Source organism: Culex pipiens, chromosome 1 (assembly GCF_016801865.2).
Source record: "Culex pipiens pallens isolate TS chromosome 1, TS_CPP_V2, whole genome shotgun sequence".
Classification (NCBI taxonomy): domain Eukaryota; kingdom Metazoa; phylum Arthropoda; class Insecta; order Diptera; family Culicidae; genus Culex; species Culex pipiens.
The window spans coordinates 137,862,008-137,884,836 of NC_068937.1; the positions used below are offsets into that span (position 1 = coordinate 137,862,008).

Below are 22,829 nucleotides of genomic sequence, written 5' to 3' on the forward strand. Positions count from 1 at the left end.
ATTCCTCGGAGAGGAAGCCAAAAACCATGAATTTTGATACCCATATTGCCACAACTCGTATGTTTCTGTAAATGTCCCCCCAGGCCCCGAGGGAACCTTCTTTGAGGGCATCGGCCACTCCTGGTTTTGGCCACCACTGTCGAATTGGCCATTTTTCATGAGAACCGCCGCATCATAGCGACTTCCACGCCGTCCGCTTCGCTCGAATTTCCTCCTTCTGCTGCCGGTGGTTCTTCCTTCTGGTTGCTGGTCCTCTTCTTCTATTGGCCGCTGCTGCTGCTGCTCCGCGCCGGCCCGACGTGCACAGTTCGAGTGCTCGTTCCAAAGTGACTTGCTTTTGCGAAATTTTCTGCTTAAATAGCGGCACAGCCGGAGAACGGCACAAAAGGGGCGCGGTCTCGAATGCATACGCTCGCTCTGATTGGTCATCTGTCCGATTTGTACTGAAAAATTACTCATTTTGATTGCATGTTTTAAGTGCTTTAACTATGTTTAGTCAGACTATCTATGTAGTTAAACAATAGCTGAAGTCTTCCTCTTTCGATTGGTGGTCCAACCATCTGGATTGATTCACAGGGAAAAAAGATATAAGCGTTCAAAATGTCCCCTTTTTTAACGCTTAAAAGTGACGCTTTGGATCGAATTTCTGAACTGGCCCCCCAATATAGTAAGTAAAGACATAGTCCTATGTCAAAAATATGTTTCACATTTTCTGTTTCGCGCTAATCACATTGGTGACATTTGTACCATACACAGCAAAAAAAAATTGTAATCCATCAGCGTGTAAAAGGCTTGAGTTTTAAGATAAATATTCATGATTTTATGAAATTTTATGTAATGTTACATAAAAAAATAAGTAACCCATCAGTATAAGGAACCGAAATGTCAAGCTGATATAGGCATTTTTCCTTCCCACTTCTCAACGGTCTGATAGCCGAGCTGGCTAAGGCGCCACTCCTCTCTCTGTGTGCTGGGTTTTATTTCCGTTGGATGCATTTTTTTTATGTTAAAAAATCTTTACATGCAGTGTCTCACAAAGGTGATGTGCATGCTTTTGCATGAGATTTTACTATCGTTTTTGTTTTGCTGTGTACATCAAAATATGAATAATCCTACGTTTTATTTGTGGAATTGCCTACTCTGAAAGAAAAAAGTATTGATAACCTAGCTGATAACAATGTATGTGATTGAGTTGGAAAAGTTGTTCATCATATCAACTTACAAACACCACAAGTGACTCTCTGTGTGAAATCTGCCAACGACCGGTTCTAAAAATAACTGGAAAAAAACCAACGATTTACCCCCAAAACTTCCCTCCTATCATGAAATTGCAATAAACTCGTTCCAAAATCGCGGTGGGAAATCAACTCACAAACCATAGAAAAAAAATCCTCAAAATGTGATCATCACACCCCTTTCGATCAAAGTCCCACGACAGAAAAAGTCGGCCTCAACAGTATCAACCGTTTAACAACGTGTTCTCCCTGGGGGAATCCCAATGTTTTCGAAAAATACCACTGAAACACACACCCGGCGCCATATTACACCAGCACGAGCTACAACTAACGGCCGCCAAGCCCCGATCTTGAGTCTCTCTTGTACGGAAGAAAGGTGTTGGGATTGCAACCTAGTGTATTAGGCACGCTTTAAATGTTTGACATTGATTGGACAAAAACTAGCGCACGCAATGTAGAATGGCATTCCAGAGTGGCAAACTAAGGTTTCCTTTGTCCAATTGTCGCAATTGCAGAATGTGGCAAAATAGCACGATCTGATCGGAACTACATTTCATATGGAGAGTGTCAACGTAGCACGAAGCTTTTGTTGAATATCTCAGAATCTAAATCGAGTTTAGTGGTTTTTGGAATGTACAGGTTTTGCAAAAGCTGTACAAAATGGCGCTCTTAACTCAGATCAGGCCTAAACCCGACAAGATAGTACGATCACAACGATTTGGAAAAAATAATCATGTGATAACTTAGGACATGTGTGTTTTGTAATGTCTAGTTTAAGTTAAAACGTGTGACATCTTTATATTAAGAAAAGCTCCATCTAATCAGTAGGTGAACAAGATCTTCGATTCGCCACTCCAGCTTCGTGATTCCGAAGTCCGAGCCGACCTCGTACGGGTTTCCCTGCAAACTCCTTCTTTTCGCTAATTCTCCGAGAGTTGCGGTTATTTTTTGTCCTCTCACTCTCTCTCTCTAGACTCCTGCTTTGGACGGTGCTTCGATTCGAGATTTTTTAAAGGGAATTTTGAGTAGTGGTTAAATGAGCCAAAATGACTCTTTACTGAAATCAGCATTCCTCTAATTGGGTCATAAAATTAAGCTTAGATTTGTGATATTATTGTTCACAACGAGAGAGCTTATTTTCTGAGTACGACCGCAAAGCATTCAAAATGGATCTTTAAATCAATTTTGAAAAATTAACTTCGCGGCCCTTCTTGACAGAAAAGGTCCTACTTGACAGCTCGTTCCAAGGGGACCATAGTTGGTGCATCGAAAAAATGTTGTCTTGTCAATTTTTTGTTTGCTTAAAACGACAAAAAGTGATCAGAAATGGTTTTCAAATGTGTTTTTTACCGTTGTACATAGAAATTTACATAGATCTTTAGCACCCAAATTGATAAACTAAATTTTTGGAGATAATTCATCATGATTGACCCGTCGTCATTGGCACGGATTCAATAGTTCAGTTGTAATTGCCGCGGCAATACTCGTCCCGGTCGCGATAGTAGTTATTTAAGTCTCCGTTAGATCGAATGCTGTTTTAGTTGTTCTGTTAGATTGCATCTTGATAGAAACGAGATGAAAGCTTCCCTGCTAGGATTACTCACCCTTTGCGGGCTTATTTCGTCGATTGTGGCACGTTAGTATTCTTACAATTTGTTCAAAAAGATCAAAGCTTATCAAAAGTGTCAATTGCAGAGGATGCCGCCTGCACGACTCCGGATCGCAAACCGGGACTTTGCGTGGAAATCAGTCGCTGCCAAAACATCTACAGTATTGTGTCCAGTCCCAACCCGAATCCGGTGTATGACAAATACATCCGGGCGATTGCGTGTACCGTGCCGGGTGAAGCTCGCAGTGTTTGCTGTAGACCGTCGGAAGTGGTGGCAAAACCCACGACGACGACCACTCCGGTTGTTCCGGTGATTCGGGTGGACCAGGAAGACAAGTTGGCACTGTTGCCGGAAGAGTGCGGCAAAACCACCGCCGACCGGATATCCCGCGGCAACGTGACCAAAGTGTTTGACCACCCCTGGATGGTTTTGCTGCAGTATCGGCACAAGGGTGAAGTTATCGGGGGTTGTGGTGGGTCGTTGATTAACGAGCGATACATTCTTACGGCTGCGCACTGCATACGGACGAGAAGTTCGCTTCAGCTGTAAGTATTCGTTAGAATGGGGAATACGATTAGTTGATGATAAATGGACAAAGGAATCATGTTTCTGATCTTTTTTCTTAACTTCTTCTAATTTTTTTAAAGAAAGTTTAGTTACTCTCTTAAGAGGCAGTATTTGTAAATATTGCTCGGTTTGTTCTAGAGGTCGTATCGAGGTGCTCCGATTTAGATGAAACTTTCAGGCTTTGTTTTTCAATTTTGTCATATTCGGAATTCTCAGAAAATTTTACATTAGATTGAGGTGTTGGTATTTTGAATTTGATTGGAAAAATTGCCATTTAGAATTAATTAAAATATTGTTTGTCGGATTAGGGGTAAAACAAGTTTTCGCCTACTTGATACAACATTTGACGTATTGATCACAGGGTAAATAAGATCTATTTCTTTTTTCAAAAATGTTTTATTTAATTATTCTTTATATCAAAATTACAACTCCAATACTTCTAACTTACGTGAAATTGTCCGAGGATTCCGAATATGACAAAATTGAGACCAAAAAGTGCCGCTATGGAGGCATACAGGGCAAAAACTAACGTTGTAAAATGTTTGTTCTAGAAAAATCGTAAAACTATGAGAAAAACTGCGATTGGCCAAAAAGTTAATACAGTAGGCTTATAGTCCATGAAATTCCCTAACTTTTGACCTATGGGAGTATGGGTGTTGGAGGCTGCTGCCAAAAGTTATTAATGTTTAAAAAAAAAGAATTTTTAACAGTAATTTGCAAAAGCTATGAGAAAAAGTCAAACCAATCCTGGATGTCTATAGCACATTTTGAAGGGCTTCAAAAGACCATTTGAATGCATCTAAGAGAGTTGGAATTGATGAATTTTTACGGAAATGCGAGCAATTTTAAGATTTTTCATGTGTTTTGGACCTCAAACTTCAATGCCCGTTTTAACCCACTTCCCTTTGTCGTAGAGGGCTCATATTTGGCATGAGTTCATCTCATGTATAGACAAACAAACCCTGAAAGTTTCATCCTAATCGGAGCACCTCGATACGACCTCTAGAACAAACCGAGCAGAATCTACAAATACTGCCTCTTAACTTCTTCTAATTTTGTTTTAAGAAAGTTTAGTTACTCTCTTAAAAATGATGCTAATGTGATTTATGAAGATTTGAGTGAAAGATGTTTCATAACAGGGTGTTTTAAAATGGGTGGATTTTTAAGCATTTTTTGATCAAATTTCAATTACTTTCAATAAAAAAAAAACTAAAAAAACGTACGTCTCTATATAATTTTCAACGTTTTCGCAAATCGACAATTCTTTGTATTTTTTTATTTGGAGGAAGCTTTGTCTATGTATTGCCAGTGTCAAAAGAAGTTATTTTGCATAATAAGTTTTTCGATACAAGGAGCCTTAAAATGTTGCGGGCTGTTCATACAAAATGGGCATGTGAATATTCGAAAATCTGTATATTGAGGAACGATTTTCTGATCGATTTGATGTCTTGAGTAAAGTTCTAGGTTTGGGACTCTTCACAAAAAATAGGTAAACTGATAAAACAAATTTCCGATTTTTTTTTATTTGACTCATGATCAATAAAAGATGAATTCTCATTTATTCATTTTAATTATTGAGATTTTTTGTAGTTTTAGGGAACTTAAAAGGTACACTTTGTACCGAAGATATTTTTTAAACAAATGTAATTTTAGGAAAAAAATAAAAAATATTTTTTTTAATCTTTTCTTTGGTTTTTCTTTGCAATTTAAAATATTTCATAAAGGAAAAACACCCAGGGAAAAACAAAATGTCCTGCAATTTAGTTTTGACATTGTACACAGTAAAAAATCGAGTAATTTTTAAAGGTGTAAAATTCTAAGGTTTAATATAACCTCTTTTATGATGTGATTTTCGTGAAATTTTCTGCTTTAAACTTTAAGAAGCTATTACTCAGCAACCAGCAAACGGATCAACAATTTCAATAAAATATTGTAGGAATTTTTTTAATCACATCGATTTTTTTTTACAGTTCCGTCGTGAAGCTACTACCTTTTCCTGTTATTCTCGAACGACGAAACAGCCCAATTTTCTTTACCAAAAACAACAGAATCGAATGGAAACACATTTTTCAAAACAAATGCTGAAAAGTTCTTCTTTCCAGCACTGAAATGGAAAGTTTATGCAACAAATAGTGAAAGTGAAATAGTAGTTTATGCAACAAGTTGCAAAAAGATTTTTTTTTCATTAATCCAACGAGGTTCTCCGAGTTGGATAAATATGACAAGTGTAACGAGTTCCATACAACATTTTTTTGCAATTGGGTCCTAAAATTCAGCTTATATTTGTGATATTATTGTTCACAACGATAAAGATTATGTTTCTGAGTACAAAGCTTTGGAACGACCTCAAAGGATTTAAAATGGATTTTTAATTCAATTTTTAAAAATTAACTTCACGGCCCTTCTTGACAGAAAAGGTCCTACTTGACAGCTCGTTCCAAGGGGACCATAGTTGATCCATCGAAAAAATGTTGTCTTGTCAATATTTTTTTTGCATTAAAATGAAAAAAAAAACAGTAATCAGAAATGGGTTTTAATCGTGTTTTTTACCGTTGTACATAAAAATGGACATAGGGCTTTAGTACCCAATTCCGAAAAACACCCTTTGAGTTGAATTTTAAGTGAAATGTTTATGTATTTTGTCAATTAACCGTTTAGAACAAAATAATGTTGAAAGGTATTACATTTCGAAACAAGTGCTGAAAAGTTTAAATTATCGGCATTTATTTTGAAAAGTGTTACTATTCGATTCTGTTATTTTTGGTACAGAAAAGTAGGCTTTTTCATCGTTCAAGAATGACAGGAAAAGTAAGTAGTTTCACGACGGAATTGCAAAAAGTAATACTTTTCAACATTGTTTTGATTTAAAAGGTGAGTTGACTAAATACATGAACACTTTACAGAAAAAATGATGGTAATATTCATCAGGAAATGGTGACAGATTTTGGTTCCAAAAAAATGTGTAATATTACATCAGGAATTGATGAATATTCAACAGGTTTACAATTTTACACATTTTGTATGTAATATTACTCAAAAAAATAAGGAATATCCAACCTACCAAATTTTCAACCTTCCAACATTCAACATTTTTTGCTGTGTTGACTTCCAATTCCACTCAAAGGGTGATTTTCTGTATTTTATCCGTATTTATTCAACTCGAGAATCCTCGATCCAACATAAAAAGAGTTAAAATATGCTTAATTAAGTTTTAGTTAGCCCGATTGTTTGATTTGACTCGGGAAATCCTTCCGCGTATATGCTTAAATTTACAGGATATTTGTTTTTTTAAACAGATTTTTTCATTAAAAGCATATACGTAAATTTATATGAAGGAACTATTTATTTTATTTTAATATTCTGTGGCTGTCTTTTTCTTTACCAAATCATAAATAATGCCATATTTGAAAAGACACCAACAAATTACGTACACTCAAACCCCGATGGTTTGACACCAACTGTAGTCAAACGGGGTCACTTTTTAGTTTGACACCCCTTTTACACGGAGTTCACACACACTATCAAACGTTTGTTTTGATAGTTTGCGTGAGCGCCGTGTAAAAAGTGACAGTTCGTCACTTTTTAGTTTGACTTTGACCAACCAGCGGGGTACAAACTAAAAAAGTGTCAAACGAAAAAGTGACCAACCACCGGGGGTTGAGTGTATTCACCGGAACATAAATTTGCTGCAAAACAAACAAATATCAACATTTCAAATGTTCGTAACAATAAATTGTAACCTTTTTGAACAAGTGGACAGTGATTCAACAACGTTTAGAATGGTTTTCATTATTTGCTATAATTTCAAGGTCCAAGCACTTTTCCAAACATTTTTTACTGAGCAACTCACTCAAATAGTAACACAAATTTAAACTTCTTCCAGGATCAACGCCCGCCTTGGCGAGCACACGCGCAACAGCGCCATCGTAGATTAGGGGTAGGGTGAAGGTGGGATTAGTTTGAGTGAGGGGAGGAGAGTAAATGAAGTGGTAGTAGAAGGAAGTTGAGGGGAGGGGATGAAGGTTTTTGTTAAAGGCAAATAGTAAGGATGATTAGTATGAGGAAATTAAGGATGGTAAGTAAGGTGGTGTGGTTGAGTGGGGGTGGGGGGTTGTTTTTGGTTAGTTGGGGTGTTGTGTGTGTAAGGGGGGTAAGATTGGGATAGATATGAATAAGGTGGGGAGGAAGGTGTAGGTTTTTTTTTGTTTGTTTTTTTTTTTGTTTTGTGTATTATGAGATAAATTGATGGGGATATATATGGTATGTGGGTAAGGGGTGAATAGGTATATTAAAGGGAGTAGTGAGGATATTGGAATGGGAGATAGAGGATATTTGTTGGATGAATTATGAGGTGGGGTGTGTGTTTAGGATATTATGGATGAGTTAAAGTAGGATGTGGGGAAAGGTGGAAATGGTGAGGGGGAATAGGGATGGAGGGGTGGAAGGGGGTAAGATGAGGGTTGTGAGAAAAAAAATTTAGGATTTGGTGGGTAGGTGTAGGGATGGTAGGGAGGAGGGGTAAGATGGGGTTTAGGTAATGTGGGATGTTGTGAGAAAGGTTAAGTAGAAAGAAGGGGGGATGGTATGGGTAGGGTAGGGAATGGTAATATGAATAAATGTGAAATTGTATTTGATAGAGTTGTGTGGTTGTAAATATTTGTTTGGATTAAGTATGGTAGTTTAAGTGGGAGTTTTGTTAGGGAATAGGGATAAAAAGATTTGAGATAGATATTTGATAGTAAGTTGGGTGGAGGGAGTTGTGATAATATTGATAAGAGAATTTTTTTTTTAATTTTGAAAGTTAATGGGATAAAGAGTAGAGTAAAGGGGGAAGGGAGGAGGGGTGGGGTAATTGAGGAGGGATAGAGATATGGGGGGATTAGATATTGGTTTAGGAGAGATGAGTAAGAGGAAGAGTTTAGAAAAACCGTCTTCCGCGATTATGAAAGTGGACATCCTGCTGCTGGCCTGCGTGGCCCTCGGAGTTTCGATTCCGGGCAGTTTTGCACGTACGTAGTCGTCCCGTGATCACCTCGATCAATTAGACCGTTTTATTAGATCGTGAAGAGTTTAACCCCATGGGGACAGTGTAAACGGCAAGCGATGCCAGAAAAAAAAGATGGAAGATGACCGGTTTTTGTGTGAGATGAGTCACTTTGCAAGCGACAGATCGAAAAAAAAGTGTGATCGTCGATGATGATCGCAGACCTTGACTCTGTGGTGTGGTTCTTTGCTTGGACGCGACTATCAGCCGGTTGGCATTGATGATGATAGTCGGCCGCGTCGTGCGTTGTTTAGATTTGGAAAGAACCAAGCGAGCGATCGTGGAGCAAAGTTGTGTACAAACAATCCCATTATCATCGACGAGGTGTTTCCTTGAACTGGGGTTTTCGAGGGTTTTTTGTTCATGTGTGATTGCAATGTGAGGATTAACGTGTTTTAAAGAGCCAAATGCACTGGATTTCGTGGTACCGTAAACCGGGGTGACTTTGATAGGATTTCAATTTGTTTTTAGAATATTTTCCAACAGGTAAGGTTTTTCTCAAGATTATTATTTTTAAAACATGTACTGGGGTAGACCACACAAAGTCCATGCACTATTTCGGAAAAAAGTTTTTTCAATAATGTTTAGAAAAATAGTTACGTTAAAAATTCTTAGTTTTAATTCCGGGGTGACTTTGATAGTCATAGTTTTTCTTGTTAAAATCATATTTAAGATGTTCAAACTTTATTTGTACGCTAAATGTACCATCACTAAGGTAGCTGATATAGTTTTTAAGAAAAAAAAATCAATGTTTATATTTAGTTTACTAAGTGTATAAGCTTTTTAACAAAATACATATAAATTTTAGGTAAAATTGTTAAAAAGTCGGAATTTTGCCTAAAATTTGTTAAAACTAGTTTTGTTTATAAAATTATCGATTTATATTGCATTTTATACTGAATTCGAAGCACGAATCACAAGTTTTCACATTTTACATGAAATTTGTTCAACTGAAATTGCCTATAAATTTGGAGATTTTTTTAATTGTGTTTCAAAAACACATATTATTTATTATTTACAAACTTTTTTAACCTTCTCCTAGTGGAAAATTGTCCAAAGAATCCGAAAATGCATTCCGTTTTCCGATTAAAAATCATGTTCATTGAGAAAATCATGACACTTTGAGAAGTTTAAAATAATGACTTTTATCAACATTTTCTTAACTATAGTTAACTAACTTTTTAAACTTGTCAAAATTTTATGAAAAGTTCTTCTTGAGGTACTTTGAACACTTCTCTACCATGGTCAGTATGTTTCTAAGCCATTCCTTGCCTATTTTAATTGTACTCTTCATTTTGCGGAAAAATTGCAAACCTATCAAAGTCACCCCGGCTATCAAAGTCACCCCGGTTCACGGTACTAAAAAGTGGGTGGATAAATCCGGATATAAAATGACAGCAATTAAGTTTTTTTTTCTACCAAGTGGAGATTTGCGCATTTAGAGTGAAAGTTAATTAGCAAAGTTGTGGATGTCCTAGTCTTCAAGAGAAAAAAATATAACAAAAACCTGAGCAAACGTAAACTAAGATCAAACAAAAAATAAATGATGATGATGATGATGGTCCCACCTCTTACCCCTACAAAGGTTTGAGCTGGACGAGTTATCGTTATGATATTTTATTTGAACATTTAAATCAGTAATTTAAAAAAAAACGACCTTATTTTTAAAGCAAATATAAATTAACCTTTCAATTAACTCCGTCATTACAGTTTACTTTACTAGTTGATAGGCCTGTAACTGCATCAGCTTCAAGGAATCGCATTTGGTACTAACTACTGTTCGGAACACATATAGTTTTACTTGTATCTATCTGAACTGAATAAGCAAAAACGGAACAGATTCGAGAAGATTTTTTTTTGTTAATTTAAGAATGCTTGTGTGAATTTTCTGGCGAAGGCTGTAGATACTGTGTGTGTGTGTGTGTGTGTGTGTGTGTGTGTGTGTGTGTGAGTGTGTGTGAGTGTGTGTGTGTGTGTGGGTGTGTGGGTGTGTGTGTGTCTCCCACGTATGATACAAACAATATTTTTCCATAATTTCGCAGCCAGCTAGCAGGTATTGGATTGGACCACAATAAACAATATTTTCAATGGAAACTAATATTTTTCATAGTTTTTGTAACTCGTTTGTTTAGTAGACCTCGAATTAAAAACAAATTATGCCATTGGTCGCAACGCTTGATCAGAGCGTATCCTGGACCTAAAATCAACGTCTCCTAGCAAAGTGAAAAGGGGTAATGATACATATAAATAAATTATAATTATAAGCTAATTTTATGCATTCTTAAATGAAAAATAAAAATAACACTGAAAGCTTGATACCGTAGATTTGTTTTAGAATTTCACGCTAATTAAAAAGAGTCATATTTGATCAGGCCCGTAGCCAGGGGGGGGGCTACCGGGCTGCAGCCCCCCCCGAAATTTTTCCCAATTTTTTAAAATTGTACTACCTTAAAAAAATCTCAAAACAATGATTGTGTGTACTACCTTAAAAATAATCTTAATACAATGATTGTGTGTTCTCTCCACAGAAATAATTTGTAAGATAGAGAATCAAGAATAGATTGATCAAACTAAGTAATTTGCCTGTCCATTGCCGAGCTCAGTTTTCGTAGATTATGGATCCAATATTTAAAAATTGATCTGCAGATTTGAACATAGTTTCATTCAGTAACGTTTCATTTATCTCGTTTTAGCATTACATTGGTTAGGGTGGTCCAAATCTGGGCTTACTTGAGGCTACCCCCTAAAATCAAAGATTGACCCATCACTAGCCTAAGTTCCAAATTTGAGCTTTTTCTGACCACTGACCACCAAGTTTGGGAAAAATCGTCAAAATGTATGGAGAAAAGCAACTGTTTCAGTTTTTGACCTGTGGAAGGCGCAATAACTACCCAGTTCTTACCAATTTTCATAACTAATATCTTCTTTAAAATTGGAAAAACTTTCCCGAAGACACCTTATTTTTTTGGGTTTTTTGGTAAAAAGTTATTAGCCTTCGAAAATAGCAATATCCGGGGCTACATAGAAATAATTAATGTTTAAACTCATGTCTGTGCTAGCTTGCCTGACAATGCACCTGTTATGTTGCGCAAAATTGGTCATTTTCGGAAGCTAATACCTTTTTAGCAAAAATCCTTAAATCTCGTTGTCTTATTTTTGATAGTCGAACTTAAGTATGACTCCTGAAGAACCATAAAATAATTTAGAATTTTTAGATTCAAAGTGGCGGTCAAAATGGTGGCCAAGAAATATTGTTCAAATTTAACTCAAATGTGGTTGCAGATGCCGAATTTGATGTTAAAAGCAAGCAAATAAAAAAACGATTTCATTTGTTCATGATTCGATTATCCGAAGTCCTTCGAACTTTTGGATAATCGGCTAGTCGAATTTGGACTGAAAAATTAATAACCCTTCTTTATTTGCATTAAAACCCCTTATCTTTTTGAGGACCTTCATACTATTAACAAATGATGTTTTTTTTCAATTTTTCAAAAAATGCTATAATTTCTACAAAATATTCAGATTTTGTTTTCAAGATCGAAATCATTTAAAATGAAGAACATTTGAGTGAATTTCGACTATTATCATAAATACACTTCTAATTTTATCGTTTTGGTTTTTAGAATATGGTTAGTTACATATCTCCCGCTTCGTCCCGCCCGTGTGGATCAATCGGACCGCGCACTGGACTCACAATCCAGAGGCCGCCGGTTCGAATCCCGCGGCGGGCGCTCTAAAATTCTTTGTGTAAATATGGGTATTCGGCGCCGTCGCTCCATGCCATACTTTCATACACTTAGGAGCCCAGGGCGGCGAAGTCCTTGTAGATAAAAGGAAGACACTAGTGGTTGGTACTAGCAATAGTGGCCGACAGCTATAAGGTCAACTTCGTATCGTCGTAGTTACATATCTGAGACCTTAGACAAAAATGCTTGAAAAATATCTGTGTGTATTTTTTATTGCTTTTTCGTAATCCTTTTACCCGAATCCACTCGTCCAAAATGCTTACTTTTGGTCACATTTATTTGTTTCCACCGTGACCACTCTCCAATTTTTATTTAATATATCAAAAATCGAAAGATCAACTAAGTGAATCCTTATTATCAACTAATTTTCGCTTTGTGCATGCTTGCGATTTTTGAAGCAAGAAATAAAATGATAAAAATGTTCAAAATGTAAAAAAAAAATAAAGCTTGGATTCAAAAACTCAGAAATTAAATTAATTAAACATCATTTTCAAATTGTTAAATTTCTGGTAAATAATTCATTTTTAAACATTTTCGTTTCAAATTTTTGGATTTTATGGAACTTTTTCATTTCAAATTTTTGGACTTTATGGATTAGAAATTTTTGTAACATTTCGTTGAACCGCGGCAATTTTTTTTTTTCACGAAAAAAGCTTTTCGCCAGTAACTAGATATTTTGATAACTAATGAAGCAAAACAACTGTACTGATTTAAAGTGAGGTTTTGAAACACTTTTAAAATGATAAACCAACGGCTTTTAATTTTTTTTTATATTTTTGATTGTTTGCTCTACTTTGTCGACTTTGGTCAGAGTTTAGTGACATAAAGTTCAGAATAATATTTGCAACGGTCTAATTGAGAATTTACAAATTTTACTACTTTTAAATTTCTTAATTTTAGATTTCACCACCCTGGGCTCCTAAGTGTATGAAAGTATAGCACGGAGCGACGGCACCGAATAGTAGTATTTACACAAATAATTTTAGAGCGCCCGCCGCGGGATTCGAACCGGCGAACTCTGGATTTTGAGTCCAGTTGGTTCGATTTCGATTCAGATGGTTCGGTTCGATTGATCCACACGGACGGGATTGTAACAATTACACATAATAATTTCCAAAAAAAAATCAGAAATTCAATAAAATAAATCAAAATCGAAAAAATAAATCAAATAATCAATATTAAAAAATATCAAAATTTAAAAAATACACTCAACCCCCGGTGGTTGGTCACTTTTTCGTTTGACACTTTTTTAGTTTGTACCCCGTTGGTTGGTCAAAGTCAAACTAAAAAGTGACGGACTGTCACTTTCTACACGGCGCTCATGCACACTATCAAAACAAACGTTTGGTAGTGTGTGTGAACTTCGTGTAAAAGGGGTGTCAAACTTAAAAGTGACCCCGTTCGTTTGACAACAGTTGGTGTCAAACCATCGGGGTTTGAGTGTACTATTATTGTACCATTGATTATTGTAATGACTTTTCTCTTATTTTAAACTTAATTCTGAGCAAAAACCAAAATCCATTCTTAACATATTCGGCATTTTAAGATTCAGCGTTTTGACAGTTGGCTTCATGAGGCAATTTTTCAATATTATTTTAGCGAATACATTTTTTTTAAACGTTATTCTCAGTCGCATTCAAATAAACAAATCAAAATCTCATCAACACATATTGCACCCGAAGAAATATCAAATGCCCCTTTTTGTTTCTGTTTCTTTTCAGCTGCGTACCGCTAAAGCAAAATCTTTCCGTAAATCTTTTCTTGACTGTTTCTTGATTTTTTTGTATGGAGTTTTAAGAGTCTCCGTATACAGGACATTTTTTTTTATTTTCATTTGAATGGTTCTTATAGCAAAATTCAGACTAAGATTAGATTTACAGGAATAATCTACTTGGTTTAAGAATTCTTACATACAGCATATTCAAACATTTCAATAAATTATGTTTTTTTAATCTTAATTTTGTGATGCTTCAAATATTTTTATGTTTGAATTCTAGTGCAGACTGAGATTATATTTACAGGAAAAATCTAATTGATTTATGAGTTCTTACATAAAGTTTTCTTTACTTTTAATTTAGCAAGGTTTCTTAAATATAAAATTTCTAAACCATAAAATGTGCAGGATTTTGTTCCCAGAGTCAAGATATTTCTTGAATAAACAACGATTCTAATAAATGGTTACAATTCTATATTATTCAACATAATTTTTATTAGTTAAATCCCAGAAATCCAAAAAAAAGGATTTCATTTGTGTTTTTTTTGTTTAGAAAGATACAGAGAGTCTTTTCTATAACCAGCACAACCAATTTACTTTTACATTATTTTCCTCCTTTATCTTTTAAAATCATATTGGTTATCAACAATTATTTTAAAAATTAATTCAGTTTTGACAGTTATTTCAAAATAAAAAAATAAGTAAATTGAAGATTTTAATTTGTTAATCGTGTTCGCATTTATTCGCATTTTTATCGTGCAAGTTTATTGACATAGGACTATGTCTTTACTTACTATATTGGGGGGCCAGTTCAGAAATTCGATCCAAAGCGTCACTTTTAAGCGTTAAAAAAGGGGACATTTTGAACGCTTATATCTTTTTTCCCTGTGAATCAATCCAGATGGTTGGACCACCAATCGAAAGAGGAAGACTTCAGCTATTGTTTAACTACATAGATAGTCTGACTAAACATAGTTAAAGCACTTAAAACATGCAATCAAAATGAGTAATTTTTCAGTACAAATCGGACAGATGACCAATCAGAGCGAGCGTATGCATTCGAGACCGCGCCTCTTTTGTGCCGTTCTCCGGCTGTGCCGCTATTTAAGCAGAAAATTTCCCAAAAGCAAGTCACTTTGGAACGAGCACTCGAACTGTGCACGTCGGGCCGGCGCGGAGCAGCAGCAGCAGCGGCCAATAGAAGAAGAGGACCAGCAACCAGAAGGAAGAACCACCGGCAGCAGAAGGAGGAAATTCAAGCGAAGCGGACGGCGTGGAAGTCGCTATGATGCGGCGGTTCTCATGAAAAATGGCCAATTCGACAGTGGTGGCCAAAACCAGGAGTGGCCGATGCCCTCAAAGAAGGTTCCCCCGGGGCCTGGGGGGACATTTACAGAAACATACGAGTTGTGGCAATATGGGTATCAAAATTCATGGTTTTTTATACTGAACATAATAATGGCCATTTCGACAGTAGTGGCCACAACCTGGAGTGGCCGGTGCCCTCAAAGAAGGTTCCCCCGGGGCCTGGGGGGACATTTACAGAAACATACGAGTTGTGGCAATATGGGTATCAAAATTCATGGTTTTTTATACTGAACATAATAATGGCCATTTCGACAGTAGTGGCCACAACCTGGAGTGGCCGGTGCCCTCAAAGAAGGTTCCCCCGGGGCCTGGGGGGACATTACAGAAACATACGAGTTGTGGCAATATGGGTATCAAAATTCATGGTTTTTGATACTGAACATAATAATGGCCATTTTGACAGTAGTGGCCATAACCTGGAGTGGCCGGTGCCCTCAAAGAAGGTTCCCCCGGGGCCTGGGGGGACATTTACAGAAACATACGAGTTGTGGCAATATGGGTATCAAAATTCATGGTTTTTTATACTGAACATAATAATGGCCATTTCGACAGTAGTGGCCACAACCTGGAGTGGCCGGTGCCCTCAAAGAAGGTTCCCCCGGGGCCTGGGGGGACATTACAGAAACATACGAGTTGTGGCAATATGGGTATCAAAATTCATGGTTTTTGATACTGAACATAATAATGGCCATTTTGACAGTAGTGGCCATAACCTGGAGTGGCCGGTGCCCTCAAAGAAGGTTCCCCCGGGGCCTGGGGGGACATTTACAGAAACATACGAGTTGTGGCAATATGGGTATCAAAATTCATGGTTTTTTATACTGAACATAATAATGGCCATTTTGACAGTAGTGGCCACAACCTGGAGTGGCCGGTGCCCTCAAAGAAGGTTCCCCCGGGGCCTGGGGGGACATTTACAGAAACATACGAGTTGTGGCAATATGGGTATCAAAATTCATGGTTTTTGATACTGAACATAATAATGGCCATTTTGACAGTAGTGGCCATAACCTGGAGTGGCCGGTGCCCTCAAAGAAGGTTCCCCCGGGGCCTGGGGGGACATTACAGAAACATACGAGTTGTGGCAATATGGGTATCAAAATTCATGGTTTTTTATACTGAACATAATAATGGCCATTTCGACAGTAGTGGCCACAACCTGGAGTGGCCGGTGCCCTCAAAGAAGGTTCCCCCGGGGCCTGGGGGGACATTTACAGAAACATACGAGTTGTGGCAATATGGGTATCAAAATTCATGGTTTTTTATACTGAACATAATAATGGCCATTTCGACAGTAGTGGCCACAACCTGGAGTGGCCGGTGCCCTCAAAGCAGGTTCCCCCGGGGCCTGGGGGGACATTACAGAAACATACGAGTTGTGGCAATATGGGTATCAAAATTCATGGTTTTTGATACTGAACATAATAATGGCCATTTTGACAGTAGTGGCCATAACCTGGAGTGGCCGGTGCCCTCAAAGAAGGTTCCCCCGGGGCCTGGGGGGACATTTACAGAAACATACGAGTTGTGGCAATATGGGTATCAAAATTCATGGTTTTTTATACTGAACATAATAATGGCCATTTCGACAGTAGTGGCCACAACCTGGAGTGGCCGGTGCCCTCAAAGAAGGTTCCCCCGGGGCCTGGGGGGACATTACAGAAACATACGAGTTGTGGCAATATGGGTATCAAAATTCATGGTTTTTGATACTGAACATAATAATGGCCATTTCGACAGTAGTGGCCACAACCTGGAGTGGCCGGTGCCCTCAAAGAAGGTTCCCCCGGGGCCCGGGGGAACTTTTACAGAACCATACGAGTTGTGGCAATATGGGTATCAAAATTCATGGTTTTTTAGACTGAACATAATAATTGCCATTTCGACAGTAGTGGCCACAACCTGGAGTGGCCGGTACCCTCAAAGAAGGTTCCCCCGGGGCCTGGGGGGACATTTACAGAACCATACGAGTTGCGGCAATATGGGTATCAAAATTCATGGTTTTTGATACTGAACATAATAATGGCCATTTTGACAGTAGTGGCCATAACCTGGAGTGGCCGGTGCCCTCAAAGAAGGTTCCCCCGGGGCCTGGGGGGACATTTACAGAAACATACGAGTTGTGGCAATATGGGTATCAAAATTCATGGTTTTTGATACTGAACATAATAATGGCCATTTCGACAGTAGTGGCCACAACCTGGAGACATTTACAGAAACATACGAGTTGTGGCAATATGGGTATCAAAATTCATGGTTTTTGATACTGAACATAATAATGGCCATTTCGACAGTAGTGGCCACAACCTGGAGTGGCCGGTACCCTCAAAGAAGGTTCCCCCGGGGCCTGGGGGGACATTTACAGAACCATACGAGTTGCGGCAATATGGGTATCAAAATTCATGGTTTTTGATACTGAACATAATAATGGCCATTTTGACAGTAGTGGCCACAACCTGGAGTGGCCGGTGCCCTCAAAGAAGGTTCCCCCGGGGCCTGGGGGGACATTTACAGAAACATACGAGTTGTGGCAATATGGGTATCAAAATTCATGGTTTTTGATACTGAACATAATAATGGCCATTTCGACAGTAGTGGCCACAACCTGGAGTGGCCGGTGCCCTCAAAGAAGGTTCCCCCGGGGCCTGGGGGGACATTTACAGAAACATACGAGTTGTGGCATTATGGGTATCAAAATTCATGGTTTTTTATACTGAACATAATAATGGCCATTTCGACAGTAGTGGCCACAACCTGGAGTGGCCGGTGCCCTCAAAGAAGGTTCCCCCGGGGCCTGGGGGGACATTTACAGAAACATACGAGTTGTGGCAATATGGGTATCAAAATTCATGGTTTTTTATACTGAACATAATAATGGCCATTTCGACAGTAGTGGCCACAACCTGGAGTGGCCGGTGCCCTCAAAGAAGGTTCCCCCGGGGCCTGGGGGGACATTTACAGAAACATACGAGTTGTGGCAATATGGGTATCAAAATTCATGGTTTTTGATACTGAACATAATAATGGCCATTTCGACAGTAGTGGCCACAACCTGGAGTGGCCGGTGCCCTCAAAGAAGGTTCCCCCGGGGCCTGGGGGGACATTTACAGAAACATACGAGTTGTGGCATTATGGGTATCAAAATTCATGGTTTTTTATACTGAACATAATAATGGCCATTTCGACAGTAGTGGCCACAACCTGGAGTGGCCGGTGCCCTCAAAGAAGGTTCCCCCGGGGCCTGGGGGGACATTTACAGAAACATACGAGTTGTGGCAATATGGGTATCAAAATTCATGGTTTTTGATACTGAACATAATGGCCATTTCGACAGTAGTGGCCACAACCTGGAGTGGCCGGTGCCCTTAAAGCAGGTTCCCCCGGGGCCCGGAGGACTTTTTACAGAACCATACGAGTTGTGGCATATTGGTATCAAAATTCATGGTTTTTGATACTGTACATGAAAATTGACATTCCGACAGTAGTGGCCACAACCTTGAGTGACCGGTGATCTCAAAGCAGGTTCCCCCGGGGCCCGGAGGGTCTTTAACAGAACTATACGAGTTGTGGCAATATGGATATCAAAATTCATGGTTTTTGATACTGAACATGAAAATTGACATTTCGACCGTAGTGGCCACAACCTGGAGTTGCCGGTGCCCTCATAGAAGGTTTACCTTGGGAGAACATTTATGACAATTTTGCCGACAAATCTATGAAACAAAATAAAATAATCTTATTTCAGATTTCACTAGCAATCCAAAAACACATTCAAATTGTTTGGTCCTATGTCTTTCGGTTATGTCTCTGACATACCATCTTGAACTTTTTTTTATTTCAAGAAGATGTGTCTCAGGAACTAATAGACCAATCTCCAATAGTTCTTAGTCTATACACGATAAGAACAATACAAATTTTGCTTGAAGTTGCTGTTATATCATTTTCATTGAAAATACTTGCTTAACAGTTTGTACACTATTTTCAATAAATTTGATAATGTTAATTTTTGCGTTTTAATGAAATAAGCACTTCAAAGCTTACTGTGCATTTAATTTTTTTGCCGAAAAAAAACTTAATTATTTCTATGAATTCATAGACTTTAAAATATGTTGACTCTGGATATCGCTGGATAAGAAAGTCTTTAAGCATTTTTTGATACTCGTTGGTTGAAATTGAACCGTTTATTCGATCGGATAATTTATTTTTAATTTTTTTTTCAAAGATAAGCAACACTGAAACGATACATTGAAATTTTATTTAAAAATTACCTTTTATTAAGATCTGATTTTTTTCATTTTTTTTAAATTCTCAAATTCTGAAACAATTTGTCATATAAACCATCACAGTGATCACACAGCTGATAATATAAATCCAGACGGTTTAAAATTTGATAGTTCAAATTTACCAGTTTGTTCGTGGGTTTTTCTCTCAGTATAAAGTACAAAAATATAATACTTATGGTTAGATAAATCGATATTTTTTCAGGATTTTTTTATTAGAAAAATGTTATTCAAGTTATGTAAATTTTAAATTTAGCGACAGTTTATCACGAAATTCAATTACAATTAAACAATTCAAGAAAATGTAAAAAACACTTTCTTCTCTACTCCTTTAATACAAACTAGCTGTATGAATAAAGAGAAACTCTTGACGAAGGAGTTTCTTCAATAAAGACATTGAAAACTAAAGAAGAAAATCTTTTAAAACATTTTTGCATACATTATTTTACAATTTTACAATTCATCTTAATAATTATACCATAAACCAAGTGATGGTATAAATAATTTGCTGGTTTCTATACTCTTTGAATTTTTGCACCCAAGCCCCCCCCGAACAAAAATCCTGGCTACGGCCCTGTATTTGATTTTATATTTGAAAATAACGTTGATTTATGTTTTCGAGCAATGAGTTTTTCCGCGTTGTTGTTTTAATGCTACGGTCAAAAAAATATGCAATTTTTTTTTATTAAATTATTTTTCCCCCAAATTGAAACGACCGTTTCCAATCTGTATAAAAAGACTGAAATTGCCGAATATAATAGAAAAAAAATTATACAATGTATTCACAATAGTTTACTTTTGATTGTACAAGTTTTTGGAATAAACAATCACAGCAAAAAATCCGATGGTAAAATCGCATGCAAAAGCATGCACATCACCTTTGTGAACAAAAGCATGTAATATTGTATGCGAAAACGTGTACACAAAAAGCATCTACAAAAGATAAATAAATAAATTTTGCACACCTCAAAAATAATATCAATCTGTTGAGAGTCATATCCAGATTACCAAGTCCGCGCCACCAACCGTCTCGGCTATCTCACCGTCTTATAAATGTTTTGTCCAACGCCGATTTAGCAGTAGGTTTCCCGTACGTCGTATACTAAATTAACTGTATACGATGTATGGGGAACGTACAGGTACATCGGTGTTGATCCATCTAATTTCACAGGGGTGAGATAGCCGAGATGGTTGGGGCGCGGACTTGGTAATCTGGATATGACTCGCAATAGATGGATATTATTTTTGAGGTGTGCAAAATTTATTTATTTTCTTTTGTAGATGCTTTTTGTGTACACGTTTTCTCATACAATATTACATGATTTTGTTCACAAAGGTGATGTGCATGCTTTTGCATGCGATTTTACACAGAATTTTTTTACTTTGTAATATTTGTTTTAGCATGAATAATTTTTTCACCTTTTTCGGAAAATTTAAAATGGGCAAAACACGTAATAAAATTTGCATTGGCCTAAAAAAATTCTCCGAAATAAAAAAAAACATTTGTTGCCAAAAACAAAAAACACCAACAATAGCAATCGCGACACTTCTTTTTTGTTTGTCTGAAACAAGGATGCACAGATGAAAAATTCCAAGCATTTTTGAATTCGATTTTTTCCTTTACCGTACGAAAAAATCGATAGTATTTTTACATTTCTATCACAGACACGAAGACAAGAAACTGCAATGAGGCACAAAAAAAAAGCTTTCCACTAGCGCAATCTGTTGCCTTGTTTCCAAATCATATTTTTTTTTCAACATCGAATTGATCGAAAACGTCCGACGTTTGCTTACAGAAAGCGCACCGTGCACCACCCCCAGCCGGCAGCCTGGCATGTGCGTCCGGGTCGAGCGTTGCAAAAACATCTACAGCATCATCACGAGCCCAACGCCGATGCCCCAGTATGACAACTACATCAAACGGGCCGCGTGTACCCTTCCGGGGGTGCCCCGAAGCATTTGCTGTCAGCCGACCGAGGTCGGTCCGGAACCGACGACCACGACGCTGGCCCCGTTGTCCGGGAACGTGAACCTGCTGCCGACGGACTGTGGCCAATCGGTGAGCGATCGGATCGCCGGTGGTAACGTGACCAAGGTCTTTGACTACCCGTGGATGGCCCTGCTGCGGTACGAAACGAACGGAGCGTTCATTGACGGCTGTGGCGGATCGATCATCCACAAGCGTTACGTGTTGACGGCGGCCCACTGCCTCAAGACCAGGAGCACGCTCAGAATGTAAGTTGGTGGAATGTGGCGATGGTTTGAAATGTTTCAATGGTTTATTCTTCTTTCGCAGTGATCACGTAATTTTGGGAGAACACACCAGAAGCAGCGAAATCGATTGCAACATCTACCGGGGCGCCGACGGAGAGGAAATCGAGCGGGATTGTGCCGACCCGGCCGAGCAGTACAAGGTGGAGTCGTTCGAGATTCATCCGGACTACAATCGGCCAAAGTTCGCCAACGACATTGGGCTGATTCGGTTGGAGCGTGCCATCACGTGGAAATGTGAGGATCGCTTTGAAAAAGTATTAGTAATAAGTATACTAACGAGACTACCCTTCTCTCCCCCCAAAACCAGACCACATCCGTCCGATCTGCCTCCCGGTGACTGCGGACCTCCGGTCGAAACAGTTCGATCGTTACGTCGTGACCGGCTGGGGCACAACCGAAAACCAAACCGGTTCGGACGTGCTGCTGGAGGCGATTCTGCCCCGCGTCAGCAACGCCGACTGCCAGCAGAAAATGACCGAGAACCGGCTGAATGTGGCGCTCAGTGACAAGCAGATGTGCGCCGGAGGAGAGAAGCTGGTGGACACGTGCCGGGGTGATTCCGGAGGTCCGCTTGGGTTCAGCACCAACTACAACGGGGCGCGGTTCGTGCAGTTTGGCATTGTTTCGGCCGGGGTGAACACGTGCGGACAGAAGAGCGTGCCCGGAATCTACTGCCGGGTGGCCAGCTACATGGACTGGATCTTGCAGAACATTAGAGCTTGAGATGCGTGGACTTGAGTGTGAACGAGAGTTTTTTGATATGTGACATAGAAAATATATTTTTAATTACCAAATAAATAATGCTCACCTGATTTGAATATTGATTTATGTTTGTATATAAAAAATATCACATCATAATTTTAACAGTTCAGAAAATATAATCTAATCTTATCTAGCGCAGCCATTCTTTTGAAGGGATCCTGGAGAAAGCCTTAGGTTAGATTACGCCTAGCTTTCTTCTTGTCATTTATTAACATTTGTAGTACGCCAT

At 38.3% G+C, this 22,829-nt stretch overlaps 2 protein-coding genes across 2 annotated transcripts; both read left to right on the forward strand.

The window, feature by feature from the left end:
• The first annotated feature begins 2,707 nt into the window (after window positions 1–2,707).
• On the forward strand, window positions 2,708–7,347 carry LOC120425070 (CLIP domain-containing serine protease B9-like). The gene is made up of 3 exons (XM_039589446.2): window positions 2,708–2,871; window positions 2,931–3,390; window positions 7,296–7,347. The coding sequence occupies exons 1-3, from the start codon at window positions 2,811–2,813 to the stop codon at window positions 7,345–7,347; spliced, it is 573 nt and encodes a 190-aa protein (XP_039445380.1). The 5' UTR covers window positions 2,708–2,810.
• A 993-nt stretch (window positions 7,348–8,340) lies between these two features.
• LOC120425056 (serine protease grass-like) lies at window positions 8,341–22,656 on the forward strand. Its single transcript, XM_039589428.1, has 4 exons — window positions 8,341–8,421; window positions 21,361–21,799; window positions 21,861–22,072; window positions 22,146–22,656. The coding sequence occupies exons 1-4, from the start codon at window positions 8,355–8,357 to the stop codon at window positions 22,559–22,561; spliced, it is 1,134 nt and encodes a 377-aa protein (XP_039445362.1). The 5' UTR covers window positions 8,341–8,354; the 3' UTR covers window positions 22,562–22,656.
• Window positions 22,657–22,829: the final 173 nt, after the last annotated feature.